Source organism: Meriones unguiculatus, chromosome 8 (genome assembly GCF_030254825.1).
Source record: "Meriones unguiculatus strain TT.TT164.6M chromosome 8, Bangor_MerUng_6.1, whole genome shotgun sequence".
NCBI classification, from domain to species: domain Eukaryota; kingdom Metazoa; phylum Chordata; class Mammalia; order Rodentia; family Muridae; genus Meriones; species Meriones unguiculatus.
Window position 1 is genome coordinate 74,086,174 of NC_083356.1, and position 26,673 is coordinate 74,112,846.

The 26,673-nt window shown below is 45.3% G+C and overlaps 1 protein-coding gene across 7 annotated transcripts in view; it reads left to right on the top strand.

Moving 5' to 3' along the window:
* The first annotated feature begins 3,817 nt into the window (after positions 1-3,817).
* Fubp3 (far upstream element binding protein 3) overlaps positions 3,818-26,673 on the top strand; it is a 48,513-nt gene continuing 25,657 nt past the window's right edge. For 4 of the 7 annotated variants that reach the window (XM_021653748.2, XM_060389906.1, XM_060389905.1 and 1 more), the window contains exons 1-2: positions 3,818-3,995; positions 18,479-18,584. In XM_021653748.2, the coding sequence (XP_021509423.2) occupies positions 3,912-3,995; positions 18,479-18,584 (190 nt within the window). In that variant the 5' untranslated portion in view covers positions 3,818-3,911. The remainder of the gene's footprint in view (positions 3,996-18,478; positions 18,585-26,673) is intronic. The other 3 variants (XM_021653592.2, XM_021653670.2, XM_060389904.1) reach the window with 1 other exon arrangement.

The following is a 26,673-nucleotide window of genomic DNA, read 5'->3' on the forward strand; positions in this document are numbered from 1 at the left end:
CCTCCCCCGCCATCTCTTTGGCAGTAAGAACTTTTGCCCGTGCCTAGTAGGATTCATGTCACGCTTCAGAGAAGTGTGTGAGAGCAATTTGACTTTGTCAAGCAAAGCCAAGGTAACACACTAATTTAACAAGTTTAACTATCCAGATATTTCCTGTATGTTTCCCATGAGTTGGGATTACAGGAGAACTGCCATGCCTACCTGGCATGTCTGTGGTAGACATGGCATAAGGGTTTTGAACTCTGGTTCTAATACTTGTACGATAAATGTTTCACTATCTCCCCAGTTCTCTCTCTCTCTCTTTCTCTGTCTGTCACTGTTTCTCTCTCACACTCTCTCTCTGTATGTGTGTGCAAACATGTTTCACATGCATAGGTGTTGGTTCTCACTTTCCCACTTCCATCGTGTGGGTTCCAGGAATTAAACATAGGTGTTATGAGCCTTTGTGGCAGGTTCCATTACCTGGTAAGCCATCTCGGTGGCTCCTGGGTTGAATTTACTTATTTACACATGTGCTTACTTTGTGTGTGTGTGTGTGTGTGTGTGTGTGTGTGTGTGTGGCAGGGGTGGGGACATACAACAGTGCACGTGTGAAAGGCAGTTTTCAGGAGTCATTTCTTTTTCTACTATGTGAGTTCTGAAGGTCAAATGCAGCTCCACCAAGCTTGGTAAGAAATTACAAAAGGATCAGTTTGCCAAGGAGACATAACCATCTTCTCTGGCTCTTTCCCTCCTAACCGCCCAGAGTCTTTCCCTGTCTCAAGTAAAACAAGAATCTAGCTAGATGGCTCAGTGGTTAAGAGTGCCTACTGTTCTTGCTCTTAACTGCTCAGCCACCTCTACAGCTCCACCCCCTTTTTTGATATAGGATCTCACTATATAGTTCTGGCTAGCTTAGAACTCACTATGTAGGGCAGGTCAGCCTGGAACTTGCAAATATCTGCCTGCCTCTGCCTTCCAGAGTGCTGGGATTTTAGTTGTATGCACATCTAGAAAGATAAGGCATTTCAATACCATTAGTAAGATAGTCCCAAAACTCAAAGAAAAATAACTCATGTACCTATGTATGCATGTGTATGCTGTTTGTATGTGTGCACAAGCATATGTGTTCTTACAGGTAAAAGTCAAAGGTCAATGTTGGATGTCTTCTTCAATTGCTGTCCATCTACATTCTATAACTAGCTCTGTAGACCAGACTGGCCTTGAACTCGGAGATCCACCTGCCTCTGCCTCCCCAGTGCTAGAATTAAAGGTGTGTGCCACCATGGCCCAGCTTGCTGTCCATCTAATTTTTTGAAATATGCTCTCTCACTGAAACTGGCACTCCCCAATTAGGGTAGAAAAAGTCTGCAACCACATCCTACCCACTACCCCTAGCACCAGGATTACAGGCATGCACCAACAGGCCCAGGTTTTCTGCTTGTCGTTTGGTTGGTTTTTTTATTTTTCAGTACAGGGTTTCTCTGTGTAACCCTGGCTGTCCTGGAAACAGCTCTGTAGATCAGACTGGCTTCACACTCTGAGATCTGCCTGCCTCTGCCTCCTGAATGCTGGGGTTAAAGGCATGTGCCGCCACTGCCTGGCTAAATTTAAAAATACATATATAACAATTTTTATGTGTGTGTGTGCCACATTTGTGAAGTGCTCAACTAGGACAGAAGAGAGTGTCCTGTCCTTTGGAGCTGGCCTTTCAGGAAGTTATGAGCCACCCAATGTTGTTGTCGGAACCAAATTTGGGTCTTCTGCAAGAGCAGCAAGAGCTCATGATGGATGAGCCATCTCTTTAGTGCCATACTCAGAACCATGTGGATTCTGGAGAATGAACTCGGGACTTACGGTTCGTGCAGAGAGCACCTACTTTCCCGGCTGAGCTCCTGCCCGAGGACAGTCTCTGAGGCAAAGTTACTCACAAGCACAGTATGTGTGGGGCTTGTTTGCATTTTAGTTGTTTTGAGACAGGGTCTAGCATGGGCTGGACCTTACTGTAGCGCTGAGAGTTACCTCAACTCTTTATCCCCCTGCCTCTGTCTCTCAAGTGACCTTCAGGCCACCAGAGCAGAAGCTGGGGCTTCTGCATTTAATATCTAAAGCTCTTTCTCTATACTCTTTGGACAAAGAAATAAGAGCCAAGTACTAAGAGAACAAGTACTAAGAGGCAATCCAATACACCAGGGGTAGGGAGGTTGTGGTATGGTGTTAGAGGATAAAGCCTGGATAGTGGAACATTCCACAATGGCCTGACCAGAATGAAGCCATCTTCCCTTTCTAGTCCCCCCAGAGATAACTAACCAGATTAGAGTTACTCAACCAAAAAAAAAAAAAAAAAAAAAAAAAAAGATTGTACCATGCAGTACTTCTGGCAGTTAACCTAGTTAACCTCTTTACCCCATTTCCCCTCTCAGGGAGAGCCAGCTGGAGTCTGGAAGAGTGGATGTTCTTTCCTCAAAGGCCTAAGCACTGGTCCTACAGCACCAAGTAGGACCATGCCTGTCTTTAAGGTTGAAACTTGGTTCGATTTTCACAAGCATAGACAGTGACGTGAAAACACACAACCATCCAGGGGGCTAGCTCCCGCTTCGGGAAGGCCAGCGGTCAGTAATAGCCGCACTGCCCATGCACGCTTCCCTACAGGTTTTTGGATTGATCTGTCCAAAAGTGATCAATTTCAATTGTTCAATTTGGTCAGGTTCTTTTATTTCGCCATAATCTAGGAATTGTTTGGAGTCAACATTATTCAATTCAGAATGAGTTTCCTACGCACCTACTGTGTGCCAAACTGTAGGAACAGAGGTCAAAGTGAGACCCTCTTGGCTGGTGAGGTGGTTGGTCGGGTATAGGTGCTTGCTGCCAAGCCTGATGACCCGAGTTTGATTCCTGTGATCCACGAGGTGGAAGGGAAAACCAAACTCCAGTCCTCTGGCCTCCTCATACATGCGGTGATACATTCATTCACGCACACACGGAGATGAAGGAAGGATGGAAGAAGAGTAAACAGGGCTTTAAGTAGGTGTCCCAGGGTGCCTAGAACTAACTCAAGATAACCTTGAATTCCGGACCCTGTGCTAATAATCCACCTCCTGAAGGTGTTGGCACAGCGGGGTGTGACTTTTTGTTCTAAACAGTATCGAAAACAAATGAAGCATATTCCGAAGTAGATTCCCTGCTTTGAGAATAACTACTGTTACTTTACTTCCCCCCCCTCAAGTATTCAAACATTCCACGAAGGTCTCTTGTCTCAGCAGGCCCGGAAGCAATGATGGTCCTATGGTATTTCCTGTTATCCCAGTGAAAGAATGTGAAAGAGGACACCAGGCTTCTTGAGCGGTGTCATCAAACCCATCCTTGGCAAACTGGTGGCCAGTCCTGGGGCTTGGGACTCTGCAAAAGCGGGACACTGCCATACTGAGGCTCCTAGGACCACATAAAGAGGCTCAGTCCCAGTCAATACCGCACACCGTGGCTATTTCGAGGTGTGGTGGGGAGGGAGCTGCCAGTGCACCTCGACGGTTTGGGTGAGGTGTTGGAAGAGCAAGGTCTCTCCAGCGTCAGGTTCCCAAAAACGGACAGCGAGCACATCGCGACCGCACCTGCGTTTCCGAGGCAGTCCAAGCCTTCGGAGGGCGGGGTCGCGACCTGTCCTTCTTGACGGACAACCGCCTCTTGCCCAGAGCAGACCCCCTCGCGCCGCGGCCACGCCCCCACTTCCGGCCGGACAGCGGTCATGTGCCTTGAGACCCCGCCTCACAGACGCGGCTTTTCCCCAACCTATCTCCCTCACTGAGCGGGCATTGCCTTTCCTTCGCTTCCCTTCCGCCGGAAGTGGGGCGACTTTCCCTTTCCGGCTACGGGTCCCGGAGCGGAGTGGGAGGCCGGACCGGGGAAGCCGAGGGACGGCGGCGGTGGGTTCGGCCATGGCGGAGCTGGTGCAGGGGCAGAACGCTCCGGTGGGCATGAAGGCTGAGGGCTTTGTGGATGCCTTGCACCGGGTCCGGCAGGTACGGGCGGGGGAGGCCGGGGACGGGAGGCCGCCCCGCCGACGCCTCGGGTGGGCGCCTAGGGCCGCGAGTCGCGGGAGGCCCGGGCGGTTCCCTTAGGTGCCCCGGGCCCGGAGGAAGCCCGAGCCGAGCGCTCCTGGCGCCTGCGCGCCCGGCTGCACCCACAGGCCTGTCATCGGGGGTTCAAATCCCGGCAGCTTCTGGTGGGCACTCGGGTGTAGACCCCACGCAACCATCTCACGCCCTGGACATGGTTTCTGCAGCCTTAGGAAACCTCTTCTTCCACTTGCTGCCATTTCAAGCGGATTGAAAGGAATTCGAGGATATTTTATACTTAAGAAATTTTTTTTTTTTGCAGAGAGAAGGGGAGGTGTTAAGTGGGTGGTCTCCAAGAGTTCCTTCTGGCATTAGTCTTAATCTGAGAAGAGTGTGGGATGGGCTCGTTCCGACTGTGAAACTTTACCATCTGGCAATATTGTGCGTTTTGTCACTGAAACTGGCTTTTTGGAGCACTTGATCTTCCCTGGAGAATGCGTATGGGACCTCTCTGGCTCCTGGCATGGTGCCTAGAACAGAATTGTCCTTGTATCTTGCCTGAAACTTAGTGACAAGCTACCCTGACGCTCAAACTTCCCTTTGTCCAGTGATGTTTATCATCTCTGACTTTGTAAGCTCTCTGATTCTTTGAAAGTTGGGCTGTAGTTAATGACGGCTTGATTTCTAGCAGAATATCACATTCTTAGGAGATCTTCACCTGGACACGTGAGAATGGGGTCTTTTCATCACTTTCCAATAGTTCTGCGAGGGAAGCCTACCTGTCTCCCGTATACTTTGCATGTTGATACTGATGGGTCTGTAGACATTATTTTCGAGCCTAACACCTTCCAAATGTTGGACCCACGCAGAATTTTCTCTGATGGATAGTTACTGCTTAGTCCAACCAGTACAATAGTGAGCCTCCGTCCGTGTTACACGTCAGTTACTCGCCGATTGTAACGTATGGACACACCCCCAGCTTACCTTTCACCACTCTGTTCACTGGCACTTGTTTTTCTCTGCTGGACAAGGTCCTGAGCCCTGTTTTATACTGATTGGTAAGAGCTACTGGATTTCTCACTACGCTAGAGTGTCAAAGCCATCTTGTTGGCTTCCTGTGACCACTAACAATTAATAGTCACTGGTTTAGAAAGCTCAGGTCCTCAGTCTGTAAATCCTGAAGTTGAATGCAAAACGAATTTGTTGTTGTTTTGGCTTTTTTGAGACGATTTTTCTGTGTAGTCTTGGCTGTTTTAGAACTCACTTTGTATACCTCAAACTTGGAGATCCATCTCTGCCTCCCTAGTACTGGAATTAAAAGCATAAATATCTATCTATCTGTTTGTTGTTTTTCGAAGTGGAGTTTCTTTGTGTAGTCCTATCTGTCTGTCTGTCTGTCTATCTATCTATCTATCTGTCATCCATCTTTGTGGTTTGTTTTTCCAAGTAGAGTTTCTTTGTGTAGTCCTAGCTGTCTTGGAACTGGGTCTGTAGACCAGGCTGCTCTTGATCACAGAGATTTGAATTTGCTAAACAGCCAATGACCTGAAGAACTAGCCGTGATACTGTGTGAATATCTAGGGGTCTCAGACATTATCAGTAGTTCCAAATCAGATCCTATTTCCACTGCCCTTCAGAAGAGATGTGAATTGCCTTGCCTTCTTAGTAGTAAAATGTATTTTTAAGGATTGCTGAAACTCCCTGCATCTCTTAACTTGCTGGGGGGAGGGGTGCCTTCTGTTAAACACTGCCTTAATGTGGAGGGTTGAAGAGGGAAAACTTGACTGGCATTGTTCTTATTTCTGAACTGGCTGGAGTGATAAGGAGCCCATTGAAGATACATGTGTTGCTTCTGAGTGGCAACAGCTGGAAGTCATGCTACCTTTGAGGATTTGAAGGGAATTAGAAAAAAAAAATCTAGTAAAGTGGCACACACCTTTAAATCCCAGCACTCAGGCAGCAGCAAGTCAATCTCTGTGAGTTCTAGGTCAAGCTGATCTACAGAGCCAGCTCCAGGACTGCCAGAGCTACATAATGAGACCCCGTCACAACAAACAAAGTTCAGTTGTAATCTTGTGGTTATTTGGGTAGATTTCGTTGGGTAAGACTGGAATGTTGGCCATCTGCATTGTAGAGCTCTATTCTTCCAGAGGACTGGGGTTGGATTCCCAGCACCCACGTGATGGTTAACAAATTGGTAGCTCCAGTTCCAGAGGAACTGATACCCTCTTCTGGCCTCTGCAGGCTCTGCGCACTGCTCGTTCACAGACATCCATGCATGCAGGCAAAACACCTGTACACATAAAGTTGTCTTTAAAAACAAACTACACGTGATGAAGCTTAGCAAAGGAGGCCCTGTTTGTGTATTTGGATAGTCAGATTCTGTATCTCCATTACATACAGAGTGCTCCCAAGATGAGATGCCTCTCTCAGCCCGATAAATGGAAATAAGATTTTTGCTTTGTCTTACTTGTACTGGGGATTAAACCTAGGGCCTTGTACATGCTAAGCAAGCCCTTCAACACACAATAAAAAGATACTGAGGTCTCCTCAAGTTGCTCAGGCTGTTCTTGAACTTGGACTTCTGCCTCAGCCACTGCCATAGCTGGGATCACAGGTCTGACCTCCTGGACTTGACTTGCTTCATTTCTTCATTTTAATAAGCATACGGCTTTCCCCCTTGTCTGGTCTCATAATTACCAGCAACAGTAAGGCTTTCAGAGTTGGGAGTTGTGTTAAATTGACATAGCAAGTTCTCGTAGTATGAGGTGACCCTGCTGGAATTCAGTGTGGTAGGCCTGTTGCATAGCTGAGCTTCCTTCCCGGCTTGAAGTATCTTTCTGTAGATGTCACCAAGCTTGTAACAATAACACCAATGGTGGCTGTTAGTGCACTTGAGTGCAGCATTCTCAATCCAAAGGGGATCGATGAGGATCCGTATAAAACAAACATACTTCCAAAGGGAGGCGTTCCAGTGGATTACTGTGGATGCAAGAAATTCACATCTCTTCTGAAGGGCAGTGGAAATAGGATCTGATTTGGAACTACTGATAATGTCTGAGACCCCTAGATATTCACACAGTATCATGGCTAGTTCTTCATGTCATTGGCTGCTTCGCAAGTTCAAATTAAAAACGTTCCCTGGCTGGGGGTACATAGTGCTTGTGTAGTGTGTGTATATACAGTACTGGGTTCAGCCCCCAATGCCATATAAACTAAGCATGGTGGCATGTATGTAATCTGAGCACTGAGAGATGGAGGCATGATGATCAGGAAGTTTAAGGTTGTCCTTAGCTGTATAGCAAGTGTAGTGAGTTTGAGGCCAGTCTGGGCTAGAGGAGAACCTGTCCAAAAAGAAAAAAGTTCAGTTCACATCGGTCATCAGTGAAGACAGTAACTCGTTAACGGGTGGTGTACCATCACACTGTTAAACTGCCAGCAGCTTCCCACTAGTTTTCCTGAGGTTATTTTGCCAAAGTCAAAGCTTGTTAGGACTTTAAGCCCCTGTTTGTTGTGGAGGTGCCTCTGTTGAGGCAGGGTTTTGGTCTCCTAAGAGCTGGAATTACAGGCATGCACAGCAGTCCTAGCTAACGTATTTTGCTGTAGACCTCCATCAAGGCCCTATGCATTACCCAGCTCCATAGCATGTACTCTTACAGAGTTGAGTGTGAATGACTGCTTCTTCATGGAGTTGGGCACCATGCCTTGCGCCCAAATAAAAGCGACCAAGCTACTATAGAATTGAGGGGGCTAGCAAGATATCTTAATGGATTAAGGGATTTACCACCAAGCCTGAGAATTTAAGTTCAGTTTTCAGGAACCACATGGCAGGAGGAGAAAACGTCCTATGACCTCCTCATGGGCATCATAATTGTAATTTTAAATCTCTTGAAGATAACTTTTTAGGAAGTTTGTAGGCCTAGAAATCTAATTACTGGTACCTTTATGAAAGCAATGTTGATTAGTGTGTGGTCTCAGAAGTTCAGCCTCCTTGTGGGGCTGCCATTTTCTCCTTTTGAGACCGCGAGTAAATGCTTGGGGTAAATGACGTATGCCCTGGGCTAATGTGGGGCTTCAGGAAAATGACACCGGCATAAGCAGCACATTTCCTTTAAGAGAACAGCGTGCCGGCTGCTAGCTCCTTTCATGGGCTCCTGAATGCACCTTGACATCTCATGCCTTTGCTCATTTAATATGTGGGTTTGATTCATGGCTCAGTTGAGCTGCTGAGTGCTGAACAGAATGAAATTGTGTCTGCTGAAATCACTGCTCTGTGTTTATATATACTCGCTTCAGCATGGGAAGCCTGTGTCTGGGGAAATCCATGATCTGCTCCTGAGGCTTTGCTCTGATGGGTCAGTGCTGAACCCTTGGAGGGAGTCCACCTTCGAGGGCTCTGGTTGATAGTTGCCATGTCCTAGTACAGTGATTTTTAACCTGGGAGAGCAGGTCGTGACCCCTTTAGGGGTCTCCTATCAGATACCTTGCATATGAGATATTTGCAGTTCATAACAGTAGCAAAATTCTAGGTATGAAGTAGCAACATAATAATTTTTTGGTTGGGGTCACCAAGACATGAAGGTCACAGGGTTAGGAGGTTGAGAACCACTGTACTAGCACAAGTTCTAAACTTACTAATGTCATTGAGAAGCAGACAGTAAATGAACTGCATTCATTCCATGGTATGCCTCAAAGACTTTTCTCATTTTCAGGGGAATTTAAACAGAAAACAAGGTTTGGCCACCATCATCTTAAGGTTTGATAGGCCACTTCTGTGTCAGATTTTGCTGTCATTGGAAGTCCCAGCCGTGTAGTAAATGCCTCAACCACAGCTCTCCAACTAGTGCTGCACGGGCTGGAGAAGACTCCAGAAACCTGCAGCTGTCTTGTCTTACCCATACTGTAACATGTAGAAGCTAGGGTGGTTTCACATGCAGACCTGGGTCTCTGGCTTTTTTATGAAAGCTCTGACTGCCTTTCAGTGTCTCGCACAGCAGTCATTGTCCTCCACTGCAGTCATCTACAGTAGCTGCTGACCATGACACTCTGCGCTGCTATATTATACTGCCCATGGAGGTTCCTTACTGACAGTTCTTTTCCCATCCTTTTCCAGATTGGGAGCCCATCTAAAGGCCCAAGTGTCCTGCAGGTAGCTGCTGGACCTTGACTAGATAGGCTGTGTTATGTTTGAGCTGTGTACTGTTACTTGGTCTTTGGAGGAAAAGAGGGCATGCAGGCTTAAATAAAGCAGATCCACCTCCTTGTTGCAGGACTCCTCCCCTCCCCCCTGCGTCTAATAGCTGTGTGCAGTAAACCCTACAAGGGTAGAGAGCAATACCTTACTTTATGGAAACAAGTCAGTTCTATGGCTAAACTCTAGAAAATTGCTCTAGGCAATCTTTTGCAGCCCTTTCACATCCATGAACACATAGAACTCTATCCAGCTGCAGCTAGAAAAAAGGCTGTGTTTATTGTGGTCTCTAACATGTTATGATAAGTGTTTCTTGGCACTCTTCTGTTTTTCTTTTCTTTACTCTTTTGAGAGACTGGCCTTGAACTCAGAGCTATCTGCCTGTCTCTACCTCCCAAATGCTGGGATTAAAGGCAACTGCTGCCTTGCGTTTATATGCAGCTGTTTTATTCTGTTGTTTCATCCATGAGTCATCCCAATTGAAAAAAATAATTTTGGTCTTTGAGGAGAGGACCGCATGTAGCCCAGGCTGGTTAAAATGTAAATGTAACCCTCAAACTACTGATTTTGCATCCACAAGTCCTGGAGCTAAGGGATTGCACTGCCGCAGCCAGCTGCGTTGGAGCTTTACAAGAGACTAGAAGGAGCAGCCGGTCTGCTTTTGCAGGCACAAACTACATTTGTGCTGTGAGAAGAGAATGGCAAGTCACTTGCCATTATTTGAGGAGTTGCCATGTCCAAGGCCACTTTCCAGGGCCTGGGCCAGTGGGAAGATAAATCAGACACATTTGTGGCTACTTTTATTTTTCTGTGGAGTTAGATGCAGGGCAAGGGCTAGAATTTTCATCTTATATTTGAAAAGAAGCCAGAGGAGCTAGAGCAGTTCTTCTCAATAAGGCACACAGGGGCTTGGAAGATAGCCCAGTTGGTAAAACACTGCCACACAAGCATGAAGACCTGAGTTCAGATCTCCAAGTGCAATGGTTTGGGTCTAATCCCAGTGTTAGGGAGAAAGAGACAGGAGGAGCTCACTGGCCAACTAAGCTACTGGAAGTGATGAATTCCAGGCTCAGTGAGAGACCATGTGTTTAAATATGGGGTGGAGAGTGAGGACGTCGCTGCCAGCCGCCGGCCTAGACACATCTATGCACGCGCACGGTCAAACACACAATACTGTATCTACTGTGGCTCTTGAATTTTAAGCGGGACTTGATTCTTCTGTCTAGTTCCTTGGATCATTTCCCCCCTCAGTGAAGTGACTGCAGCTTTCTGACCCAGTAGTGAAGGGATGCTTATGGAGCAGGATGGAGAGGGAGAACAAGGGTTATGCCATTTTCGGCCTTATCTGTCAGCCCAGTGTCTTGGCATGATCCCTTCAAGTGGGCTTCTCCATATCTGCTTTGCTTTCTGTAGGTATTTATTGAGCATATGCCACGTGCCAGGCATGGTGCCCACCATCAGGGAAGGTATGCTTCAACTGGCAGAACATGGACCCTTTTGAGACTCCTAACAGCTGAACTTCTCCCCAGAAATAGTTCAATTGTATGAACTGTTTCTGTTGATATGAAGTGTAGGATTCCTCTGAAGGTCAATTCTAGAGCACCCAGTTAACAGATGCTCTGAGGGAACCCAATGACTGGGGCAGGCCTGCTCTTCCAGAGCACCCATCGTTATAAGGTGGTAGTTTAGCTACATCACTGAGCTTGTTCTGCTGTGAGTTTGGGAAGTGCCTGGCCAACACAGAGGTAGGAGTGTTTCATTTCTGTCTCTGTGGATTCCGAGAGTGGTTAGAAAAGCTGGGAACGACATCTCTACCCCTGTTTAATGCCAGTAAATAGAGCAGGATCAGCCAAGGGCAACATCTCTGATGACAGGAGCTTCCATTGACAATGTCTATATTGTCCTGGGTGCCAGGCAAGGGTTCTTAGCTACGTTGGCTCATTTGATGGTCATAAAGTCCTCAGTAGGTGGTAGTGACATGGTGTGACTCTGATCCGTGACGTGGAAATGGCTCTTCCCACTAAGCAGCGAGGAAACTTTGATAAGGTCTTTTTTTCTCTTTTCCTCTTGGGTGGTGTTGCACCTGGCAGCCAAGTCTGTCTTAGCTTTCCCAGTGTTTGGGTTACAAGCATGTGCCACAGGCCTGGCTTATTTAACTCTTATAAGCCTCAGTTTTTCACCTGTGAAATGGAAATTCTTGATGGTAATAATTTTCTTACAAAATAACTGATACTGGAAGGGTACCCTTGAGTGGTGGGAAGTGGCCCTGCTTAGGGGTTCTTTGGCATAGAACCATTGTTTCTTAAGGGTCTGTGGACTGAACTTCATCTAGGCTTGGTGAATGCTCTATTCAGGTTCTGCTTCCAAGTCACATACATCCCCAGCCCAGCGTTGCTGTAAGGTCCAGGTGTTAATGGGCGCTGGCCTTTCTTTGTTACTGTTCCACTTCCATAAAAGGTTCAAATAGCCTTGCTAGACTGTGTGCCAAGCTCTTCTGGGTACTGTTGCATCTATTACATTGTTATCCCCAGGCAACTGTTTTCTCACAGTAAGTACTTTACAAGCTCCCTGAGGACCATATAAAGGAAGGAAGCATAGTAGGCATTTGTCGGGGTGTAGGGAATCTGAATCTCATGTGCCAGTTTCTCTGTGTTGTATTGGGCATGAAATGCAGGACCAGGACATAACCCTGTGGTTTGTGGCTGCAGACCTTGGTGTTGGGTTTATGGCCCTGGCCACGGTCTCCTGCTGGTACAGGGAACAGAAAATGTGCCAGTCTAGCCTCATACTGACCCAGGTAGTGTTACTAGGGCTGCTGAAGACCATGGGTCAGAGGGAAGCCATGTATATTGTGTGGGCACCTGCCTAGCATTTAGCTGTTTTGCTTTTTTATAAGAGTGAACTAGTGAACTTCAGCTTCCCACTTGGGTTTGCAAGGGTTGCTGTTGTGGTGTTGAGCCTGTTTCAGTCTTGAGTGTATGCTGGGAATAGCTAATATGTCCTACTGACAGTGATTTACCGTGACCCCTGCATAACTTATGCAGTGTCTATGTGATCTCAGTACGCTGTTTGCCTACTGTTTTTGTTTCATTTTGGGGATTAGGGTCTCACTGTGTGTTGCTAAGATCCCTTCCCAGGGAAGCAATGTCTACCCCTTCTCCTGAGACCCTAGCGACCAACTGCATAATTCCACCACAGAACTAATGAGTTTATTGGACTTTTGCACAGGGCCTAGGTGAAGGATTCCTTCCCCTAAACAGGTCACACCTGAAAAACAACTACCCAGCAGCAGTGGAGGCTCCCTGCACCCAATAGATGAAGTTCCTATCCCCTTACATACTCTAGCCTATCCCCAAGGCTTTACACAGTTCAAGCAGTGTTCCCTAGCCAGGGAGGTGGTGGGAAAGTGGTTGGATACTGAGGTGATAGTCTCGTGGCCTTCTCTTACCCTCGATGATGAGGTGTAAAGGAGCCCAGTTGGGATAATCCTTTTGCAAGGAGGCTCATTGCAACTCCCTGAGGTAGCAGTTGCTTGGCTCAAGGGCAGAGCATTGTAAGCCAGGCTGGCCTCCAGTTTGAAGTCCTCCTGCCTCAGTATCCAAGTGCTGAAATCACAGGTTCATATCAACCATATCCAGTTTAAAATGTTTGATTGTTTGAGGCAGTGTCTCATGCTGCATTCCAGGCTAACCTGGAACCCAGGCTGGCCTGGAACTTGGGAAAATCCTTCTACTTCAGCTTCCCAAGGGGCAGCATTAAAGGCATGAGCAACCACGTATGGTTCTAGTTTAATTTTTTTATTTTTTTTAGTGTTGTATTCATATATACATACATATATGTTGCATGCGCATATATATATACATATTTTTTCCTTTTTTTTTTTTTTCTCAGAGACAGGGTTTCTCTGTGTAACCCTGGCTGTCCTGGAACTCAATCTGTAGACCAGGCTGGCTTTGAACTTACAGAGATCCACCTGCCTCTACCTCCTCTGAGTGCTAGGACCACAGGCGTGTGCCACCACCACCTGGCAACATACATACTCCTGTTTGCATATATAGGTGCACTGTACAAGTGTGCTTTGAGACCAGAAGTTGACATCTGTGACTTTCCTCGATTGCTCCCTCTTTAATTTACTGAGACAAAAGCTCACTGATAGCTAGCTTGTACTGGGGACTGCTGCCTTTGCCACCTGAGTGACAGGATTACAGTGGGCCATTGTACTCATCTGGCTATTTTTTATGTGGACGCTAGGGATCCCAACTCAGAGCCTCTGGCTTCTGTGGCAAGTGCTTTGCCCACCGAGCCTGCCCTTGAAATAATAAAAGGAAAGAGCATCACTATCCCACGTGGAAGACTCTGCTGAGCATATGAGGGAACTGAGAACAGTGTTTGTGAGAGAGAGCTCTTGAAAGGATGGATCCTGCACCACACAGAACAGCCTTGTGTACCTGTTTGAGGAAACATCAAGGAAAGGCCCTTGCCACTTTACTCACAGTCATGCACACAGGATTCTGAGAATGTGGTGTAGTGTGAATGTGTGTGCATGCAGAGGCTTAAGTGGGTGGCCTGTTGGGTGTTGTGCTTTGTCACTGTGTATTCAGTCTCTCACTGAACTCTCAGCTAGTAAGCCCCAGTAATCCTTCTGTAGAGTTATAGGTATTTGTGGCTACACCCGGTTTTTGCATAGATGGTAGGGATTTGAAGCCAGGTCCTTGTGCTTGCAAAGCTGAGCACGCTTACCCACTGAACCATCTTCATTCACAAAGCCAGGATACTTGACTGGTTCCTGGTATTGTGTTTCTGCTAATTTGGCACTGGAGGCTAAATATCTTAAGGTGCTGCTTTATTACCACTTGTCCATCACTGCTTAAAGTATAGCCCATGTCTCTCTAAAAGAGAAAGGTGACTTATGTAGTAGAAAATTGCCAGCAGAGTCCCCTTTAGGTAGATAAAGCCCAGAGGTAAGGACTAGAGGGCTGGGTTTTGTTGAGTATCTGGCTCCTGTGACTTCTGCTTACAAAATCTGAATAGAGGGTTCCTGAATCACTTTCTTAGAGGAGCTCTCTGGGCAGCTAGCTGCCTTACAAACAGTTGGCTAGGGTGGGAGGTATATCCTGAATGCCGCACTGCAGGTTGCCTAGTGATCAGGAGACTTGCTGCAGTCAGGGAGGCTTGCATACTGTTCCTGGACTTCTGAAATGGGTGGCTTTAGACAGATCACTCAGCTTTTCTGAGCCTATATGGAAGTAATGCCAGTCCTTTAGAAGAGAGGTTCTCAAACTGGGGAGTCAGGAATGACCCTTTCACGGGGGTGGCCTGTAACCATTGGAAAACAGATATTTTTTACACTATGATTCATCACAGTAACAAAATTGAAGTAGAAACAATTTTATGGTTGGGGTTACCACACCATGAGGAACTGTATCAAAGGGCTGCAGGATTAGGAAGGTTGAGAACTACTACCCTGTAGAATGGTTGGAAGAAATAAATGAGCTGGGCCTGATGGTACACGAAACACAAACAAAAAACAAAGAAAACATTCAGTTTGTTTCTTGTTGTTTTTTTTTTTTAATATACTAAACCCATTTCCTGGAACAATGTTGCATTGGTTTGGGGTTGGTTTGTTTGTTTTGTTTGTTTGTTTTCTTTTCCCCTTTGTTGTTGTTTTTCAAGACAAGGTTTCTCTGTGTGGCCTTGGCTGTCCTGGAACTCACTTTATAGACCAAGCTAGCCTTGAATCCACAGAGATCTGCCTGTCTCTGCCTCCCATAGCCTAGTGTCAGGTCCTGGCCACTCAAGTAGTGCTACTATCTATGGATTCCATCTCATGTATTAGGCCTTAAATCAAGCCAGATACTTGTTGATTACTCCTACAAGCTTTGTGCCACTGTTGTGTATCTTGCAGGCAGGTCCTCATTGTAGACTGAAGGTTTTGTAGCTAGGTTGGTATTTATTCTCTTTGGGTAGTGTGCAGAGGGCATTCCAGTATTTTGAATGCTAGTCTGTAGGGGTGAAGGCTCTAGGTCATCATCAGTTTGACTTCTCCATGGTCAATGAGTTGCGTGGGTGTCTTCAGTAATAGGGCCTTATCAGTTTGTAGAGAATAGCCAATAGCTTCAACAGTACCATGAGGTGTTTAGGGTTTACTATGGGCCCATTTGACCAAGAAATGCAATTAGGTATAACCTGTTCCTGGTATTTGAGTGCTAGGATTAATGTTGCATTTCTATGATAGAGAAATACATTTAAAATTATTAAATATTCTGCCTGCACACTGGAATTGGCTATCAGCTCTTATTATAGATGGTTGTAAGCCACCATGAGGTTGCTGAAAATTGAACTCAGGACCTTTGGAAGAACAGCCAGTGCTCTTAACCTCTGAGCTATCTCTCCAGCTCCCAAGAAACACATTTTTTTTTTAAATGCTGTGGCATTGTCTTAGGGTTTTACTTCTGAGAAGAGACATCATGACCACGGCAGCTCTTATAAAGGAAAACATTTCATTGGGGCTGGCTTACAGTTTCAGAGGTCTAGTTCATTGTCATCATGGCGGGAAGCATGGCAGTGTGCAGGCAGACGTGGTGCTGGAGAAAGACCTGAGAGTTCCCCGTCTTGATCTGCAGGCAGCAGAAGGGGACTATATGTCACATTGGACATAGTATCTTGAGCATATATGACTTCAAAGCTCACCCCAACAGTGACACACTTCCTTCAGCAAAGCCACACCTCCTAATAGTGCCACTGCCTGTGGTCAAGCATTCAAACACATGAGTCTATGGGGGCCATACCTTTTCAAACCACCACAAACAACAAAATATACACCATAATATAAATGGCATATTGTAATGTTGAATTATCTAACATTTGTATAGCCAAGATTTAAGTTCGGGCTACTTGAGAGCTGTGTAGTCTATGTAGTCTACTACAGAAGCTATAGGTCTTGTTTTGTAAATTTGTTTGTGGTTGTTTTTGAGGGCTGAGGATGTGGCTCAGTGGTAAAGCATTTGCCTAGTATGTGTGTGTTGTGGGGTGTAGAATCAAGGTCTCCCTTGTATTATCTCGGTTGACCTTGAATTTGGAATCCTCCTGCTTTGTCCAATGGTGGTTTTTACTTTGTTGCTTTTTGTTGTTGTAAAGAGATTCATCCATCCATCCATCCATTCATCCATTTGTATCCCTATCCTGGAACTCACTCTATAGACTAGGCTGGCCTCGAACTCAAGAGATCCACCTGCCTCTGCCTCCCAAGTGCACCACCATAGCCTGGTGTAAAGATTAACTTTAATTATGTATATGCATGTGTGTTTGTGTACGTAAGTACAGGTACCTCAGAGGCCAGAGGTGTTAGGTCCCCGGGTGCTGTAAATCACCCAGTATAAGTGCTAGGAACCAAACTCAGGTCCTCTATAAGATGAGTAAGAGCTCTTTAACTGCTGTGCCTTCTTTCCATCCTGTTTCTGTTTGTTTGCTTGCTTGCTTGTTTTGAGACAGTGTCTCACAATGTAACTCAGGCTGTCCTGGAACTCATGGCAATCCTCTTCCTTCAGCCTTCCTATGCTGGGATTATAGACATGAACCACTGTACATGGCTGCACTCTGTTTAGCTGTTACTCTATACTATAGACATATACTGTCTTAGTCACTGTTCTATTTTTGTGAAGAGACAACATGACCAAGGCAACTCCTAGAAGAAAGCATTTGATTGGGACTGGCTTACAGTTTCAGAGGTTTAGTCCATTATCATAGTGGGGAGCATGGCAGCATGGTGCTGGAGAAGTAGTTGAGTTACATCTTAATCTGTAGGCAGAGAGAAAGAGATATTAGACCTAGCATGGGCTTGTGAAAACTCAAAGCCTAACTGGGCAGTGGTTGCCCATGCCTTTAATCCCAGAGGTGAATTTCTGAGTTCAAAGCCAGCCACCAAGCCTGGTCTGCAGAGCGAGTTTCAGGACAGCCAGGGCTACACAGAGAAACTCTGTCTCAAAAAAACCAAAAACAAAATCAAAAGAAGAAAGGGAAGAAAAATAAAACTCAAAGCCCACTCCCAGTGACACATTTCCTCCAACAATGCCATACCTACTCAAACAAGGCCATATCCCCTACTCCTTTGAAATAGTGCCAGTCCCTGGGGACCAAGCATGCAAATGTACTAGCCTCTGGGGACCATTCTTATTCAGACCACCACATATATCCAATGCTACTCCATCTCAGTGGCAGTTTCACCAGAAGAGGGGGTCAGATTTCCTGGAGTTGGAGTTTCGGGCCATTGTAAGCCACCTGTAGGTAGCTCTTGTCCAAGCTATCTCTCCAGCTTCTGGGATCATTTTTAAAACGTTATTATGCGGCTAGAGAGATGGCTTGGCTGTTAAAGCTCATTAGCTGCTCTTCCAGAGGATCCAGGTTTGTTCCTAGCACCCACAGGACTCCTCACAACTGACTGTAACTCCAGTTCCATGGGATCTGATACCCTCTTGTGTCCTCTGAGGGTACCAGGCACTCACTTGGTACACAGATATATCATGTAGGCAAAACACCCTTAGGCGTAAAATAAAAGTGATTTTTTAAAAGAAGCTAAGAAATTGGGCTTCTTTCTTTAAGTAAAATTATGTGTATGCTGTGTGTGTACATTCAGAAGTCAGAGGACAGCTTATGGAATTGTTCCACATTCAAGAATTAAACTTAGATTGTTAGGTTTGGGTGGCAAACACTTTACCCTCAAAGATCTCTTGCCAAACCATGTTGGGATCCTTTTGACTATGTTCTGGGAATGTTTGGGGGTCCTTTTAAAATTCAGGTAGCCCAGAGCCAGATGTATCATTCATGCTTATAGTAGCAGCAGTCAGGAGGCTGAAGCAGGGGGCTGCCCTCAGTTTGAGGGTACATAGTAGGATTTTGTCTAAAATAACAATACCCCTAGAATTACTCAGAGGATTAAGTGAATAAACTGATTTTCTTGGGGGAGGGGGGTTGATGAGATGGCCTAGTGGGTGAAGGCCACTTGAACTGTGGGCCTTCCACATATACCTCCTCTTCCTTGAATTATATTTTTAAAAGACAATATTTGGGGAATTAATTTCTAAAGAGCCAAGACCGGAGAAAACTCAACAGGTAAAGTATTTTCCCTACCAGAGAAAATGGCTTATCCTGCCATAAGTGGAAGAAATGGGGCAAGAGCCCCTTAAAGACGGCGCTGTCTTTCCTCCTAGGATACAGCTGTGACTTGCTACCAAGTATTTAAACTTGATTCTCTCTGTAGATTGCTGCTAAAATCGATTCAATTCCTCACTTGAATAATTCCACACCCCTGGTGGACCCCTCAGTATATGGATATGGAGTACAGAAGCGGCCCCTGGATGATGGAGGTAAGTTGCTATAAACGGCTCACCTTTTTGATGGCAGTGAACCTGCCAGTTATTTTGATTCTGTGTCAGCCATTTCTGAGCAGCTCTCCAGCATCACATTCTTAGAGGAATGGTGAAGGGGAAGTAGTTAGGATGATTTTTCTTAGCAATTGGCTGGCATTTGAGTTTCTATTTGCCTTGATAATACAAGAATCTTTTCAGCTGGGCTCCACGATAAAGACTTGGCCTCAGCGTCCACTTGGAAGTAATTTGACCCATTTGAGAATTGTGTTTGATTTAGTTCTCAGTCCCTCTGGCACTTGCATGGGAATTGAAGTTACTACTTCTATGAAATACTAAGATTTGGTGCAACTCCTGAGGAAGCTATGGTTCAGTTGACCTCTAAGAAAGGGAAGAGAGTGGTGACCTTTCCCATCTGCCAGCTTTCACCATTCCAATTTGTGATTGGCCTGAGTTTATTGTTTAATTTTTTAAAAATCAGCATGTACTGTTTATACTTACTACTGGGTTCTGTGGTGACATTTTAGGTGTGCATGTTACATGCTTAGACATATTTCTTCCCATCCCCAACCCATCACCTTTCCTAATAGACCCATCTACTTCACGTGTGCATGCTCCTTCTAGACGTATCATTTTCATTTATTAGTTTTTTGGTTTATATTTCCAACTCCATCTCTGAAAGAATTTGGGCACCCTGAGAGTACCTGTCATCAGGACCCCAGCCCTGTGTTGGCCACAGGTACTTAAGCAGAGCTCACATTTGCTTTGTCGTCTCCACCGTGGAGCGCACTATGAGGAGTTCTGTATGGGTTTGCATATACCTGGGGAGACAGTCTTCTCTGCTTGCCTTTTTACCGCTTTCCGTACGTAGCCAGTTGGCTATGGATACTGTGTCATGTGTTTTTAAGTGGGAAACCCCCACCAAGGTTTAGAACTTTATGTGTTGTGAAATCTCCTTTTCAGAGGAGTGCTTTTTTTTTTTTTAAGAAGATTTATTTATTTTATTTATATGGGTGTTTTGTCTTCATGTACATCTGCACACCAGGAGAGAGTATGAGATTTTCTAGGACTACTGTTTTAGACAACTGTGAGCTGCCTTGTTGGTGTTAGGAATTGAACTGTGGACTTATGGAAGAGCAGCAAGTGTTCTTAACCACTAAGCTATCTTTCAAGTCCCAGAGTGCATGTATTTTGTTTTTTGTTCTCTCTCTCTCTCTTGAGATAGACCTGCTAGCCTAGAACTCACTATCTGGACAGGCTGGCCTCACACTTAGAGATCCACCTGCCTCTTCCACCTCTTGCTGGTATTAAAGGCATAAACCACCATTGAGATTTGTTTGTTTGTTTATATGGCTTGAGATTTATTTGTTTATTTTTTAAGAATAAATCTGAGTATAAGAGACAACAAACACACTCTGTTCTTTGTCTGTGTAAAAAATTGTGAGCTGAAGAGACAGTTCAGTGCCTGATGATCTGAGATCAGTCTATGGAAGAAGAGAACTGATTGCCATCATTTGTCCTCTGATCTCCACAGTGCATCTGTGGGCATATGGGCATACGTATACAAAATTTTTTTTTTTTTAAGAGAGATTTTTGTTTTGGTTTTCAAGACAAGGTTTCTCTGTGCAGCCTTGGCTGTCCTGGACTCCCTTTTGTAGACCAGGCTGGCCTTGAACTCACAGAGATCCACCTGCCTCTGCATCCTTGAGTGCTGGGGTTACAGGTGTGCACCACCATGCCCAGAGTCAAAATACATTTTTTTTCTTTTAAGTAACAAAGCAAACTACTTATTATTTCACACAGAGGTTCACCTCAGAATGCAGGTAACTACTTAACTTGCTGCTGCTAGGTGTACCCAATGTCTTCCTGGTTTTGTCAAGTGATTTCTTAGTATGGTTGAATGTGAAAAGGGCAGTTTTGCCCAAGTGAACAGTGGTGACTCAGAAAAACCTTTTTCCCATTACAGAGTTTTGTGCTTTGTTTGCTCCTGTGGGACGTCAATATAAAAATAAAATGGAGTTGTCTGGCTCTGAGCACAGATCTTCTTAATGGATGATATCTTTCTGGTCCAGTGTTCCCAGAAATCACGATCAATCACTTTACAACTTACCCAGTCCTGTCTAGCAATTCAGCCTGTGGAATCAAAGGGTGAAAAGTTGGGCAATGCTGTCCTTTGCATAAGGGGATACCTAAATATTCAATAATAAAACTCTCCTGTTTGGAAGAAATCAGTAAACATTCTGAATTTATCAGTAAAAAGCATTGGGTAGCAAGCAGATATGGGGAACTCAGAATCACAAGGGAAGACCAGAATCTCACTTAAAATCCTAAGTCTTTGTTATAATGCATGTATTTCACTGTAGATGGTCTTTGCTACTTCGTGAGTTCTTCTTTTCCCACCCTTTATCTTCCCCTCCCCAGTTTCACCCCATATCACTAGATAGGAGAGAAAGAAGGATAGAGAGGGAGAGAGAGAGAGAAAGATCCCTGAATCTACTTTCTTTCCTTTTTGTTTCTTTGAACACAACTATTAACAAACCTCAACCAATCCTTCCTCTTGGGGCTCTAGCATTTATGTAATCTGAAAAGTTCCCAGAATTCCAAATGTCACACAATCACAGAAACTGCCTACAGCTGGCAAAATCATGCCTCTGCTAGAGCACGAGACAATCATAGTCAGCTCCTGTAGACAGTCTGAAGCAGCCCCATATCCCCCATACCTGGGATTAAAATGAAAACATTCTTAAAATGTTTCTTTGTTTTTTCAAAGAAACCAAAAATTCAGAATTCTCACTATATTTCCCTTTTTCCTGTTTTAGGCCATTATGCTGGGTAGCGTGGGAAATTATAAAGGGACATTTTCAGTAAACTAAGGGCTTTTCAAGCCAGTGGCTAAGGTTTTCAGGAGGCCTTGTCCTGTTTCTCTACAGGAGCAGTTTTATCTTCATAGGGAAACAGTAGCAGCTGAGCAGTCTCTCGCCTGCATTAAATTGCATCTCTCTTTTTACGTAGGCCATAGTTTTAATTTCTCCTTTGAGATCTTCATTTATAGTTTCCGGATGCATGAAGAATCCTTGGGAGTCAATCCACTGCTTCCCAAGATCATCCCTCCTGTCCCTGAGAGCAAAGGACCATAAACTTCAGTAGTCATAACATTGAGTTTTGAGGGATAGAATAAGGTATTTTTTTCTGTAGCCAAGTCCAGAGCAGCTCTCCCTTCAGTAGTATGCATTAAATCTGCAATACTTTGTTGAAGTTTCCTGGCTGACAAGAGACAAGTGGCTCATACTGTTTGCCGTGAGGCCTTGAGGTAGGTCTCCCTGCCTCCCCATTTCGTTTCCTGAGGGCAAGGAATTGCCTTGGATCTCTTTCGTGGACCTACACTCATTGGTCCATTGGCAACCCTTGCCACATTTTGTTGGGAAAACACTGAAAGCAGATCTCAGTTTTGTCTGGCGTTAAGGAGAAATTCTGGAGAGTTTGAGAACCCGCAGGTGAATGAACGGTCAGTAAGGACAGCAGCGACAGTTCTTGGTGTGGGAGTCAGATGACTCATGAAATTATAGTAGACTTTTGTGTTATCTTGTTATTGTTGTTACTGGGAATTAAACCAGCTACCTGGTCCATGCTAGGCCAGCATTCTACCACTTGAATTTTACCTACAGCACCTGATACACCTGTACACCTCTGGAAGCCTAGGCCTTCTTTCTGGTTTATATTTAGAAAAACCATTGTCCTTAGAGATGCCTTGTTCACAGTTTTGTTGCAAATGACCAAATTTCTCAAAAGTAAAGCACGGAGCATTTTGAGATCTGAGACCTTTAGTGACTTGGTCACAGTCTCTTTGCAAATGATTGTACTTCCGCAATTGAAACACCGGACAATTTAAAATTGGAGACCTGTAGCTTTAGCTTGACCTATTATATGAGCATGGTACACATTAGAACCTTTACTCACTTGTCTATAGTGCAGTCCTATGGGTGATGAGAATTGAACCTGGGTCTTCTGGAAGAGCAGCCAGTGCTCTTAACCTCTGAGCCATCTCTCCACTGCCGGAGGGTATCAACTCTACTCACCAGGCCTGCCTAAGTGCTCTTCTCGAACCTTATAGTCTTTTGGAGGTAGAGGTGGGAATCAGATTCATCTTGTAGTGCAAGCAGTCACACACTCATCACTCTTTTTGTTGTATGTGTGGTTGTGCATGGAAGTCAGAGGACTCATCTTAACATTTATTTGTAGGTTTCAAGGATCAAATTCAGATCATCAAGCTTCTGGCAAGTTTGCTTTTTTTTTTTTAACCCCTGAGCCCTCTCACTAAATCATGGTCCCAAACTCTCAAACCCTTCACTTCTGAATTCATCCACACGTTCTCCATCTTTGGGGATACATCTTTGATATTCTGTCAATACAGAAATCCCTGGTCTCAATTGCAGTGCCTTTCCTGTCAGACTTTGTACATGCAGCAGCTGTCGCCTCTGTTTGGAGCTTTCTGGCCTATTAGGGTTCTCTCCTAAGCCTCCAGAAAGGTCTAGATCCTCTTGACCTGGCTGTCAACCTCTGCTTCTGCAGCAGCCTGCTCAACTGCTGCTTTTCTGCTCTGCCTAAATCTAGTTTCTCAGCCTCGGCCGGAGCTTTCCTGTTTGGTGTTAGGTTGCAGGGTTGGTGTGATCTCCTTCTAGAAACAGCCTTCATCCTGGTTCATCCCTAACAGTGGGGAGCTGGATAGGGTTAGAGCTAATGATACCTCTGTCTATGAGGGCTGTGTCCAGACATTTTTGATGGCTGAGACTGTAGCTCAGCAGCAGAGCTAGGGTGAGGCTGTAGGTTCAATCCCCAGCACTGCCACAAAAAGAAAGTGCTTTTACCTTTAAAAATATTACTCACAAGTGAGTTAAGTCCTGTTTCCATCCGATTTAGTTAGTATGCAATTAAAACACTTATATAACTGAAATGTAAACCTTCACCTATGCAGTTTTTTAAGAAAGCTGGGCCTCCATATTTATTATGGGAGGAAGGTGCTCTGCTGGTAGCCTCAGACCACTACTGTTTGTTCATTGTTACCCTGTTGCTTCTTGGGTCAGGCCTTGGCTTTAAGGGTGTACTGGGAGAGGGATGCAGGTTCTCATTCATCCTTGACCCTGCAGTTGAGTTAGTCTGCACTGGACTCTTAAGCACCCTAAATGGCCCAATGTGATGGATGAGGAATAACAGGATGGGGTGCAGCTCAATGGTCCTGCATTGGTCTGGTGTGCAGGAGGGTCTTGGTTCCGTCCTCAGCATCTTCTAAACAATGATCTGAAAATGCCAGGATAAAGGGCAGAACCATGTGCAGAGCCCATGTGGACCCGGGCAGCTGGAGTGAGTGTGCAGGTGTCCTGTGCTCTGGAATGCTGCTGATGACAGCATCTCCCTGGTAGTGAGGAAATCAAGTGCTGCAGGGACAGGGCTGCTGCTGCTGGTCTTTTCTGCTCGTGAGCAAGCAGGAGTGACACTGAAACAGACTTGACTTGCACTTTTTGGTGATAGCTCCAAACTCCTGATTTTCTAAAGTGATGGACTACCAGGCATATGCCCAACTCATTCTCACTTGTTTTCTTTTTTGTTTTGTTGTTTTTGTTTTTGTTTTGGAAGATTGCAGACCAGTTTATTCCAGTCTGAGAGAAACTGAAAGACATGCAAGCTGTAACTCTTACAGCTGCTAGGAGAAAGATGTCAAAGAGTAGAAAGCACTCTTAGTGCCTTTTTAGTTAGGGTTCAGGAAAAACTGGCATGTTTATGGAGGTTGACAAGCAATTGCATGGGGGGTATGAGGGTATCTTTAGAAAAATAATGAGAAAGCTGAGGGTCTGGAAAGCAGTCTTAGGATTTGGTCAGTATCCAAAGAAGGGGTTGGGGCCTGGGCAGAACTTACACTTCTGAGTTAGAACTCAGGAAAGAAGGCAGGCTTATAGTGAGGAAAGATTAAATAATTGCTGCTGCTATTGTTGTTGAGAGTGTCACCAAGTACACCAGGCAGGCATGGAACCCTCAATTCTCCTGTCTCGACCACTCTTCTCTCAGATCTCAAAATTAAGTAATTGGAGGCCAGACATGGTAGCACACACCTTTAATCCCAGCACTAGGAAACAGAGGCAGGCGAATCTCTGTAGTTCAAGATCTACCTGGTTTATATACTGAGTTCTAGGACAGACAGGTGCTCATAGAGCAACCACGTTGAGGAAAAAAAAGTAATTGAAAAAATCAGCAACAGATTACTTGCCCAGCCTTTCGGAGTGCTCTGTGGTATGGGACAGGAGTTGCTGTTTAGGACACAGGAAGCCTTTGTGTCCCCCTTAGCCACCTGGCTATCACTGACCTTAACTGTGACTGGGAAAGGGCCTGTTATAATCAGAAGAGACAGCCAAGGAGCCCCAAAGGGAAGGCTTCTGAGAATCTGAAGAGGGGGCTGAGGACGTGGCTCAGTAGGTAAAGCACTTGCTGTGAGAGCAGGAGAACCTGAAGTCTCCAGAACCATATAAAGTTGGGCTCTGTGTACAGTGTCTGTGATCCCAGCACTCCCCAGGAGCTTGAAGGCCTATTAGCCTGGCATCTCCATGGTGACTTGAAGTTGTCTTCTGAACCTCCATGAAGCCTACAATGCATGTGAAGGTGCCCTTGCACACAAATACAGACTTAAAAAACTCAAGAGGAAATTGGTTGTGGTTTTGCTGAGCATAAAAATCCTGCCATTTGTCTCCCTGCTGGAGCTGCACTCTGGTGTCTACCCAAAGCACCTGGGGTCTAGGGGGCAGGGACAGATGAATATTATTGAAACTACTGCTTATAAAGTTGTGTTTGTTATCCAGTGATAACTTTGATAGCAGTTTTTTGCAGAGAGAAACAAGGTAACTTTTTTCCTTATGAGAAAATGTTTGACACCTTTCTTTTCCTTCTTTCCTTCCTTCTTGTCTTTCTGTCTTTCCTTTCTTTCTCTCTTCTTTTATCTTTCTTTCAATTATTGCTGAAACTAGCGGAGTATTAACTCTCCTCAGATAATTTTTTATATTTCAGTTACGTCATGTCTGAGAAGTTCATTTCCCTGGCAGTTTTCATTGTACAGGGTCAATGAGAACCAACCTGTGCGTGTGAGTGTGCTGGAATTGAGCTAAGGGGGCTCAGGAAGTAGCCTACCTGCCTCTTTAGTGTGACCCTTCCCAACAGGAAGACATAGGAGACCCAAGCGGAACATGTTGGTTGCATGTGCAGGGCCCAACATCCTTTCTCATTGCTGATCATTTATAGGCACCCAATGAGACAGATGCACAGAGCCACACATGTGTAGCCCTGTGTTGTACTTGCATGGAGAGGGGAGAGAATTTGGGCTTCTCAGCTCTCCTGAGACAGAACACTGACTTGGTGGAATCTGGTATTGTCTTTGACACTCATCATGTTAATCAGGCAGCTCTTGAACCATACAGATAGCCGCCTGCCTGGATATGTCTTGGAACTGACTATGTTAACCAGGCAGATCTTGAACTTACGGATACGTGCCTGCATCTGTTTCCCTAGTACTGGGATTAAAAGTGTGATCCAGTATTGGTGCCATGACCCTCAGAGGCTGTGTATCTGGGAGTGATGGTGTGTGCAGGTTTGGTTCTAGTGTTTGTGAATGCCTCCACATGTCAGGGAGGCAGTTAGAATAGCGCCATGTGCATGGCTCATAACGTGTACCTTGCCAACAAAAAGGAATTTTTGTTGTCATGAGCACAGGCTGTCATTGAATGGTGTTTGAACAGAAGCCCTGGAGTGTTCCATTGAGTCTCACAGGATTCTTTGTGGCCAAGTTGCCCTTTGCTGTGTTCCTGTGGCTTCTCTGTCAGAGGCGGTCATAGCTGAAGATGATCAGCCTGTATCGTCTCTGAGCCAGGGGCCTGCAGTCGGCCATGTAACTCTCACTGAGGACTGTATTCACGTGGGGGTGTTTAGTTCTCCGTATTCAGTAGACTCTTCACCCTCTAGTAGAGAATTCTGATGGAAACTGGGGAAGCTAAACTTTGTTTTGAGACGGGCCCTCTATAGCGCAGGCTGTCCTTGAAGTCTGTGTATATGT